Below are 11,126 nucleotides of genomic sequence, written 5' to 3' on the forward strand. Positions count from 1 at the left end.
GGTCTTCTGCAAGCCTTGCGAAGACTGGAGAACGCTGCAGCACGTTGATATCATTATGAGAACCTGCCATGCCGAAAAAAGAATGCCACATCCAAAGATCCTGCGAAGCCACCGCTTCTAATATGACAGTGCATGCCTTGACATGCCCTTTGTACTGGCCCTGCCAAGCAAATGGACAGTTCTTCCACTCCCAATGCATACAATCTATGTTGCCAAGCATGCCTGGAAAGCCTCTAACTGCGTTGGTCGCCAACAATCTCTCTGTATCAGCGGCAGTTGGCTGCCTCAAGTACTCAAGGCCAAACACCTCCATCACAGCCTGGCAGAACGTGTACATTGACATCAGACATGTTGTCTCACTAATACGCACATAGTCATCCACCAGATCGCCTGGAATTCCATATGCAAACATGCGAATGGCCGCGGTGCATTTCTGATAAGAGAATAATCCAAGCTTGCCAAGAGCATCCGTCTTGCACTCGAAGTATGTGTCATGAGCAACCACTCCCTCTCGGATACGATTGAACACATGCCATGCCATTCGAAAACAGCGACGGGATTTATCCTGCTTGAAGAGCGGGGTGTTGGAAAAGTAATCGGCATAGAGCAGGGCGTGGCCTCTCTCTGTTGCGGTTCAGATTGGGGGCACGACCAGTGACTGATCCCCTATACCGAGGAAGCTGCCGTTGAATGTGGTTGTGAACGACCAGTGCAACCACTACAAGATCTTCATCATCCGACGACGAATCGTCCGATGAACAAATAAAGTGGTGGAAGAAAAACTCATCTTCGCTGTCCATACCTTTGTGGGCAAAGTGTCGAACACCTTGCGGTCGTGGTGGCAAAGAGGCCGCGATGATCACCTCGACGCAGCAGGGGTGGTTGCCAGCCGGCTACTGGTCGCTCTGGAGCTCCCGTCGGAAGCTGCCGCGGCCGTCGTGGTACGTCGCCTGTGGTCGTATCCCCTCTGCCAGCGGTAACGACGGCGACGACCAAAACTACGGCGAACGCGCGGGCATGGTGGCGGCCATGTGGGCGTGGTTTAGTATGGACGGCCAACGGCTGCACGGTGAGGAGGCGGCCGGAGAATAGCGGCGGCGCCGAAGGCGGGGCGGGGCGGGAAGAGGGGGTGGAGGCGTTGGAAGCGAAGAGACTGCTAGTGTCCCCGACAGACGGGTCACAAGAGGACAAGGGCGTGCGGCGAGCCCGTCCGCGTGATGTCCGTTTCGCACCAAACTCGATGCAAGTTTGGCTCGGGAATGAGCCGAAAACGGACGGAATCCGGATATTTGTCCGTTTGGGGCCACGCGTTGGGCCGCGCTATTCGTCTGTTCTACCCCAAACAAACGCACCCGGACAAGATGAGGTCGCGCGGTGGAGTTGGCCTTAAATCTTGCATCCACACCACTATTGTCTTTTCTTTCTCTAGTCAATAATTTTGATTCTACATTACTTCTACTGAAAAAGCTACGACAGCATAATGGTAAATAAATCTTCTGTAAGTTTTCTTAGATAAATTGTTTAGATTGCTTATTACGCATGTGTCACGTGGTGATTCTTCTGTTAGTTTAATGGCAAATCCACGTCCCATTTCTGCTCACCTGACACGGAGGGCCAAAATATTCTCCACTGTCGCGTCAGGCCCACCTATCAGCGTAAAAGACGTCCTCCAGGCCCACCTGTCAGCTGCTAAACGCCGAAATTCGAGTACGTGCCCACTGCTGTGGCTGTAAGTAGTACTCATCCTGCACGCCCCCACGCCACGCCACACCGTCACCGCACCAACCCGAGAAAGAACAACACCGGAGGACACCGGCAGCATCAGCATTCAGCAACACGCTCGCTCTCTACCCCGACAAACCCAGGCAAAGCAACCCCAAAACCAAAGCCAGGCACAAGCGCGAGCTAATCTCGCTCCAGATTCCTCGATTATCTCCCTTCTTCTCCAAGCTTCTAGTCCCCTCTCGCGCTCTCGACCCCGCACCAACCAGCCCAAGCTCGGCCCCCTTGGTGGTGGTTACTACCACTAGTGCCGGTCGGTGGGGCCTGGTGCTGGCATGCTCGCCGCTGCGACGGTGGCCGCCGCCCGCAACCGTTTCCTCCCACCGCCGACTTTCCTCTCGCCAGTCGCAACCTGGTGCTGCCGCCGCTGACATCGTCTGCCTCCGCCCCCGCACCACGATGGACCCCACCTCACGCCCCGCCGTCGTCATCGACAACGGCACCGGGTACGCATCTCTGTCCTTCAGGCTCACCAGATCTGTGCGCGGAAATGCGCGTGGGTTGAACGCACGATGCTGATCCAAGTAACCGTGGCAGCTACACCAAGATGGGGTTCGCCGGGAACGTGGAGCCCTGCTTCATCACCCCCACCGCCGTCGCCGTCAACGAATCCTTCTCCGACCAGACGAGGGCCACCGCCAAGGGGAACTGGCTGGCGCAGCACAGCGCGGGCGTCATGGCCGATCTCGACTTCTTAATAGGGGAGGAGGCTTTAGCCCGGTCCCGTTCCAGCAGCACATACAGCTTGAGCTACCCCATTCGCAACGGTCAGGTGGGTGCCGATTGTAATACCGCAGTGCCGAATGTTGATTGTTTTGGAACCGTCATCTGCGTGTGTTCATGTGTGATCTTCGTTATTTTGGGCTGAAAATTAACTGTTCAGGTTGACAACTGGGACACCATGGAGAAGTTCTGGCAGCAATGCATTTTCAATTACCTCAGGTGTGACCCAGAAGATCACTATTTCCTGCTGACCGAGAGCCCACTGACTCCTCCAGAAACCCGGGAGTACACTGGGGAGATCATGTTTGAGACGTTCAATGTGCCTGGTCTGTACATAGCGGTTCAACCCGTCCTTGCCCTAGCCGCAGGATACACAACAACCAAGGTTAGTCGTCAGAGTTTTCTCTTGTGGTCATTGAGCTTTGGATTTTCTGAGTCTGAACTCTGAAACTGGCCATTTCAGTATAGTTTTACTGCTGTATTGCACATTTCCGACGAGCAAGATTTATAGTGGTTCCCTTTTCAATTACCTCGTTTGTTCTGTTCTGTCAATGTAGAATACTCTAGGTTATGCTATGTAATCTCTTGTGTTGGACATTCACCATGTATCGTGTCCTGGGGAATACTGCGTACCAGTAAGACTTCCTTTCATATTAGATTTCTTACGAGTAACAGCATGGCAAATGCTATTAAGTATTAAGTGGTGCTTCCAGTGTCACTGGTCCCAGATTTTGGCTGCTATAGTTTAGTATTGAGCATCTGAAAACTAATTATCATCTGCTCATCCCTTGTTCGAAGTTACAAATAGATACTTAAACCCGGATATGTACCTTGATGGAATTGTAGGTTATATGCTGTAGAGCCATAAGGTCCGCAATTACAAAATGTACCGTTAAACTCACTAGTTGGGGGATGTGAGCCATTGGATCTTCCCGATTGGACGGCTTGCATTGGAAGGACTTAAATCTGTGACAACATGGCAGTGTACGTACCACTTGATCTGGTAATCTGATGGTCCATGCCCCAGGGGTTCCGGTGGGTCTCATCGGTACACTATCCTCCTCCTGCATTGCGTCAGATGGCAGTCTAGAAAGGATTTAAGCAATTCTCACATGATCCGAATCTTCTGTGGCCATGGGCTACTGCTGCAGAGAGCCGTAGCGGCCACATGAATCAACGCTAGCATGCAGCCTTCCCCTCTAGAAATTTAGGAAATGTTTCAAAAATATCTCCTAGATATCAGGAAGGAATTTTAACAAGTTCAACAAGGTATCGCCACATGAGATAGAGCACATGTTTTCTCTACTAAGAAAGAGACGGAGAAATAGCAAGTACCTCTGTAAACTAATATAAGACCGTTTATAGATCACTAAAGTAGTGATCTAAATGGTCTTATATTAGTTTACAGAGGGAGTAGTATCCAACCAATATAAAAAATTCGGTAGTACACACTGTTACAAACTTGAAATATGAGGCAATTAAACACCCTGCATGTGCAATAAACAAGAGTGCTGTGTTTTTGCATGGATTTTTTATTTTTTGGTGGCCTAAAAAATCATTATTTCTTAGTCAGCCACCTTGCACGCTAAGCCTGGTGTTGCACAAAAATGTGTACATCTGCTTATTTTGCACATAATTTCTAAAATGTGCATCTAGGAGGGGTTGCAATCCTAGCTTTCCAGGCTTGCTCCACAACGAGCCGCCTCACCTGGGGCTAGGCCGCCGCCCATTGACCCCCGCCAGCGGTGCCCAGGAGCATTGCGACGATCTCTGTCCGCTGATTCTGCTCCTCCCCTGGATCCACCCCTCTGCTTGTGCTCCTCCCTTGCTGTTCTCCTATGCTGCTGTGATCCTCCTATGGATCAACTCAATTTTTATTGTATATTGTACTGTAATATATAGTATATACTACATACTAGGTATTATTAGTTGAGTACTGTAAGCTGAGTACTGCAATACCATGTCGACTAGTCCAGCAGTAGTGTAGACTAGTCACGATCGATTAGTCTATGAGTCTCAACCTCGGCTCGACTCCTCGACTCGTAATTCTTGGATGCTTTTTTGTTGGTGTATATTATAAACGCGTGAAGGAAATATATTTACGAGAACCAAGTGAGAACTCCGTAGGAAAATTTCACCACACTATAATTTAAGAAGTTGATACATACAAAGTGAAAAATCGACCAAATTAGAGGTCTGCTACGCAGCCAGATATGGTATCCTTCATTCTTTTCACGCACATTCTGCGTGTTATTGATATAGAAAGGGACTATAACATTTGAAAAAGCAAAATGGATCCCAGGTTACATGGAGCCCTTTCTTGAAAAAATCAAAAATATTATTTTGAGACTACAAAAAACCCTGAAATCTTTTGTACATGTACTTATAGATATGCAGTATTTGTGTACATATGTTCATCAATGTATCTTTCATCTGTGGTGTCATAAATAAGATAAATATGTTGATCAAAATGAAGTTAACTTTTGCTGTTTTTGGAGACACATTATTCTGTGTACCCTATAAATCAACGTATAATTTTACATGATATGTTGAAAACATCTATATGTAATGTTAGAAAAAAAATTGGAAATTTTTGAGACTTATAAACATCTTTTTAGATTTAAAAAAAATACCGAGTACCATGGTGCTCGATAGCCTAACTATCGCTCCTTTGTCTTATTACACCAAGTTAGTCGGTGGGTTTCCTTCGGAGTAAGATGTTATTGATGTTCACTGTACCGTCATTAATAGATGTTGAGAACCCGGCAGATTGGCTCATCGATGACCTCCTGGTTCTGCACTACTCCTTGCGGTAGAAGATGTCCATCTGTGGAGTTGACTGCTAGGCTAGCTGCTACTTGAGCAATTAAGTTCGAGTTGGAATCAGAAGAGGATCGAATGGACTGATCTAGTTGGATGGGGGTTACTTAAGGCATTAAAGACGATTTGTTAGTGTTCTGCTAGTCATGCACCTCGATTTGGATTTAGGATCGAGAAATATTGGGAGTCTTTGCTTTATAGTAAGTAATAACAGTCTCACAACAGCAGTCCTTCATGCAGCTTTGTTTTTATCATATTTTCCGTCAACATATGTTATCCGTTTTGCTTTCAGATTCCTGAACTTTCGGTAAGGTAGAGAATACACCTATCCCCAACTAAACCTGCATCCATATTATGTCTGTATAAACCTGGTCCAGTGCATGCTTTCGCCGAAATGACAGTGCTTGCTACCATTTCTACTACCCTATTTTCCTTGGGTCTGGCATGTTGAGTGCGCTAGAATCCAACACAATTTGGTTGTTGAGCTTGCCAACATTGACTTGAAATGTTAAACATGATGTACTCGTATTTGCTCCACATGGTCATGTATTAGCTGCGTGTACTGACATTAGCTTACTAGATGTTTGCAGATCCCCTCCCTCTCCCTTCCATCCAGTGTGGTGTAATCTAACACGTAGGAATCATGCATTCTTGATTCACATAATATTTGCATATTTTGTTGCTCCATCCACTTTTGCAGTTTGTGCTACATTCTTGAATCTTTACTATTGATTTCTTACTTCCCCTGTTAAGCTATCATCAGACTGGATATTTATTGTGGAACTTCATGCTGTGCTTTCAGTGTGAAATGACAGGTGTTGTGGTTGATGTGGGTGACGGAGCTACCCACATTGTTCCTGTTGCTGATGGGTATGTCATTGGGAACAGTATCAGTTCTATCCCACTTACAGGCAAGGATGTTACCCAGTTTATTCAGCAACTTATGAAGGTAGTTTCCACAGTCAGAAGATAGTACTTAACCTTTTATTTTATTATCATCAGCAGGAAGTGATAAAATAGTTCTGAATAATGTTCTCAGTCATGCGCATTGAAACAAGGGTTAATTTGATAAATGCCACTCGAATTCTGGCAATTCCGAGAAACGCCACTGCAATTTCCAAACTTTGAAAAATGCCATTTCCAGTGGCATTTTTCAAAGTCTGCAGTGGCGTTTTTCAAAGTTTGCAAAATTTGCAGTGGCATTTTCAAGTTCAGGATTCAAGTTTGGAAATTGTGTTTCTCTAAATCGCCAGAATTCGAGTGGCATTTTATCCAAGACAGACTGAAACTCATCTTTATCCTCATCTTGTGACTAAGGAAACCAGATCACCTATAGGAAGGACATACATAATTTTCTTATTTAGCTTCAAATAGTCATATAGAGTACTCCCTCCGTTCCTAAATATAAGTCTTTTTTAGAGATTTCAATATGGACTACATACGGAGCAAAATGAGTGAATCTGCACTCTAAACTATGTCTATATACATTCATATGTAGTCCATATTAAATTCTCTTATAAGACTTGTATTTAGGAACGGAGGGAGTAATATACTGAATGACCACACTGTACTAAGTTATCGAATTTCCAATCTTGAATGCAGGAAAGAGGTGAACACATTCCACCCGAAGAATCTTTTGATGTAGCAAGGAGGGCGAAGGAAATGTACTGCTATACATGTTCGGACATTGTGAAGGTATTAAGTACATTAGGCGTTTATTATGCTGCTTGTAGTTGTTGAACATCGATAGACTATCTGTTATTCCATTTTCCAGAAATTTTAGGTCTTTGTAGAAAAGAAGTTTCCCCTTTTGTTCTCAGCTGAAGGTTTTGTAAGCAACACAGTTAGCAACCTGTGCTAGTACAGCAGATAGCACTCAAGCTTATGTATTGGCATATTAATACCTTGCTGGCGCAGACTTAACTGTGTACACTCCTGCTCTTAAGATGTTTTGTTGAATATTTTTCCTCTTTAACATTTTCTGCCACTGTTGATTCTTAAATTGTTATTATCTTTTTTCTAGTCTGCTCTAAATCATTTTTTGGGCAAGAAGCAATCCAAAAGAACAATAATCATATTACATCTTCGTGTTTTGTTTTCAGGAATTTAATAAGCATGACAGGGAGCCCTCAAAGTACATAAAACGCCTGACTGGCATCAAACCAAAAACGGGTGCTCCGTACACCTGTGACATTGGATACGAGCGCTTCCTGGGCCCTGAGGTTAGTACACTGATGTGTTCTGTAGTTACTTCTGTGGTGTCATGTCTTATTTAGGCTTGTCTTTTACCATATCTATAAAACTGGCGTCACTTGGACGTCTCATCAGCAAAAACCACTTTGAAGTAAATGAGCCTGTTTCATAAGTTCAGGGTTTGTTTTGAATCGCTTGAAAGTTTTAGCACCATTAGTGAACATGAGGCAAAGTTCAGGGTATTTTACACTTATAACAATAGTAAAATGGTAAACTTGACATCATGGATAGAAAAATGCAGTTTTATTTGATTTGAAGTCCTTTCTAGTTTCAATGTAACTGTTGCAGACAATATATTTGGGAGCATTTTGAAACTTATTTGTGACATGTTTCAATTTCAATGCTTGTTTTAGATCAATTTTAATATCTGTAGATTCAGGAGGATCTTGAAACTTCTTTGTGATTTGTTTCAATTTCAAAGCTCGTTTTAGTTCAGTCTTCTCAGAGCGCTGCATAATATCTGTAGATATTCTTCCACCCTGAGATTTACAACAATGACTTCACCACTCCTTTGCAAGATGTTATAGACAAGTGTATCCAATCATCCCCAATTGACACAAGGAGGGCACTTTATAAGGTTTGTACATCAAAACCTTGTTTTCTCTGACATTACAGTATTTTGAGTGTGCTTTCAATGTCACAGAATATTGTCTTGTCTGGGGGTTCAACTATGTTTAAGGATTTCCACAGAAGATTACAGCGGGACCTGAAAAAGATTGTGGATGTACGGGTCCGTGCATCTAATGCTCGACTTGGTGGAGATGCGAAGGTATAAACTTTCCTTGTTTGCTCTTTTTTCTCTTTCTGGCAGCAGAAAGCAATGGCTTTCTTGTAGGTTTGGAACTTGAAAATTCAGCTAAATTTGTTGGTTTCAGGCTCAACCCGTGGAAGTAAACGTGGTTAGCCATCCAATTCAAAGATATGCGGTTTGGTTTGGCGGATCGGTGCTTGCTTCTACAGCAGAATTCTATGAGGTATTCAAACTTTGTCTCCGTACAGCAGTAAGAAAACTCATATCACCTGAAATTTGTTAGTGTGGTTCGAGTTTTGCTTCAGTCCCTGTAAAAAAAAAGATCACTTCAAAATCGTGCTGAAGTGATTATGCGATTAGATACAACAACAACAACAACAACAAAGCCTTTAGTCCCAAACAAGTTGGGTAGGCTAGAGCTGAAAGCCATAAGATCGCGCAACCAACTCATGGTTCTGGTACATGAATAGCTAGATTCCACGCACCCCTGTCCATGGCTAGTTCTTTGGTGATACTCCAAACCTCCAGTCCTTCAGATCTCTCTTTACGGACTCCTCCCATGTCAAGTTCGGTCTACCCCAACCTCCCTCTCGACATTTTTAGCACGCCTTAGCCGTCCGCTATGCACTGGAGCCTCCTGTGCTGAATATGCCCCAACCATCTCAGACGATGTTGGACAAGCTTCTCTTCAATCGTTGATAGAAAATCAAGTCAATTGCATTGGGAGCTAGGTCCATAGTAGAAACTCCAGTATCCAACAGCAAACACCTGTGACCTGTCTCCATCTATGTCCTCCGAAAATACTTCCTCCATCAGTTTCGTAGGATAGCGTTGTTTGAGGAAGTGACAACTCCTAGAGGCACTGTGAAACTGATCCATGATATTGTGCCATCCCCCATCTGTAACGGAATTAAGGCAAATCTGTGCAAATCAAACACATACATGAACTCCCCAGTAAATCCAAACCAAATCTGCAACCTGTAGCAGCCCCAAATCGTGCCTAGACACATGAATTACGTATCGTTCTGCGTGCACCCACTGATGTCTACTCGATGTGGCCAGCATGTATGCACTGGCAGCAAGAGAACCACTGGCAATTGGCATTTGAGAGGGCTGGCCACAATTAAATAGGTTATACTACCCTTGCGGTTAAAAGGGGGTAAATTTTAATCTCGACCAACGATCTGAGCTATGCATCAAAAGTTGTAACTTGTCTAAGGGTTATAGGTTGGAGCAAGTAGTTTTGAAAATGGACTCCAAAGCCTAAGGCCCTGTTTGGTTCAGCTTTCATCAACGGATTCCGCTGCCGCGTAGCAGAATCTGAACCAAAGGGCGAACCCAGCAGAATCTGATTCCAGAAATTCGCTGCCAAAATCTAAATCGAAAGCCGAAGCAGCCCAGGACGTGCTTTCCAAAATCTGATTCCGCTGCGGGCCAAAATCTAAAAAAGCTGTATCAGCTGGTTTGCCAAATGACCTACATCTTTTTCACATCAGATTTTGCACAGCTGTTTTTCCACAGCTGCTTTTAGAAATCCACAGTCGAACCAAACAGGGCCTAAGTATTATAGCGAAGCATCTTTACTATGATTTGTTTTAACTTGCATTTTCAGTATCTGATCTAAGCCAACTGTCATATTTCTATCTCCAACAGGCTTGCCACACAAAAGCAGAGTATGAAGAGTACGGTGCAAGCATCTGCCGATCAAATCCTGTTTTCAAAGGGATGTATTGAAATTTTCGTATGAAGACTAGGAGGCATCACAGATAGCATCTCCATGCAATCAGCCTGAGCCTAGCTAGCAGTAGCAGGCTGGCAGCATGGTAAATGGTAAAACTGACACCGGAGGCAAGCTCTCTGTAGCGTTTGTTTGTACACAACCAGCGTGCACATAGAGATAAACGAAACATTTCGTTAATACATCTTCTGTATACTACTAGTACATCTGTAGAATGGGGCCGGTAGTGCAGCAAACAGGAGAACTTGTGACCGGATGGCGCTGGCGGCACCTGAGCGGCACATGCTTAGCTGTTGTATATCTGTAGTACTGTACTGCTCAGTGTGGCCGTAAACGGAACAGTTTTGTTTGTGGGTGAGCTGGTATGGCTCCTCGTATTTTCCCGTGAAGTCGTTGCCACCGATTTTCTGGATAGTGGAAGATTTCAGTTGACATCGTAATCATGCTGCATTTATTATTATCTACTCTATCTATAAAAGAAAGATGGTAATCATGATGATTCTCCCTCACAACAACATAGCCAGTCTGCGTACACCCGTGGATCGATCTTAATTAGCTGCGTGCCGTCACCCAGATGGGCATCTTCACCGTTTAGTTAGATAGAACTCAGATGGGCATCTTCACCGTTTAGTTAGATAGAGTCGCTGAGTGCGGATGCAAATCAGTTAACGCGGACCCGTAAATTTGCTGCGGTCCGTGAACAAGGGATCATTCCGTGAAAACTTTGCTCCAACATCCGCGAAATCACTAATTAAGGAGTACTGGTTACAAAGAACACTTCACTTTCCCAGGTCGCGACAGGCACATGCAGCGCGCCACTTGTTGCAACCCGGGAGTTTTTCCTTTTTCGTAGATCCGTTTATTCAAAACGTTTTATCTCTTAAACCGTGCGTCCAAATCTCGAACCATTTTCACCATTGGATTTCTCGCGTCGAGATCTTCAAAACTAGATTCCATATTGATAGGTTTTGATGAACTTTTTTTTTTCATGAAAAAAACGAACGAAAAAACCGAACCGGGAGCATGGTTTTTCCCTTTCCAAAAGAGGCACGCCCGTGC

The 11,126-nt window shown here is 44.6% G+C and overlaps 1 protein-coding gene across 2 annotated transcripts; it reads left to right on the forward strand.

The window, feature by feature from the left end:
* Window positions 1–1,770: 1,770 nt before the first annotated feature.
* On the forward strand, window positions 1,771–10,507 carry LOC123127605 (actin-related protein 3). 2 transcript variants are annotated; one of them, XM_044547357.1, is made up of 10 exons: window positions 1,771–2,228; window positions 2,320–2,554; window positions 2,666–2,890; window positions 6,141–6,236; window positions 6,928–7,020; window positions 7,428–7,547; window positions 8,045–8,155; window positions 8,222–8,347; window positions 8,454–8,552; window positions 9,983–10,507. In XM_044547357.1, exons 1-10 carry the CDS (start codon window positions 2,182–2,184, stop codon window positions 10,061–10,063), a joined length of 1,233 nt encoding a protein of 410 aa, XP_044403292.1. In that variant the 5' UTR covers window positions 1,771–2,181; the 3' UTR covers window positions 10,064–10,507. The 2 variants fall into 2 exon arrangements, with proteins under 2 accessions (XP_044403292.1, XP_044403291.1); XM_044547356.1 differs by having other exon boundaries at window positions 1,778–2,228; window positions 6,128–6,274.
* The last annotated feature ends 619 nt before the right edge of the window (window positions 10,508–11,126 follow it).

This window comes from Triticum aestivum, chromosome 6A (assembly GCF_018294505.1).
Source record: "Triticum aestivum cultivar Chinese Spring chromosome 6A, IWGSC CS RefSeq v2.1, whole genome shotgun sequence".
NCBI lineage: Eukaryota > Viridiplantae > Streptophyta > Magnoliopsida > Poales > Poaceae > Triticum > Triticum aestivum.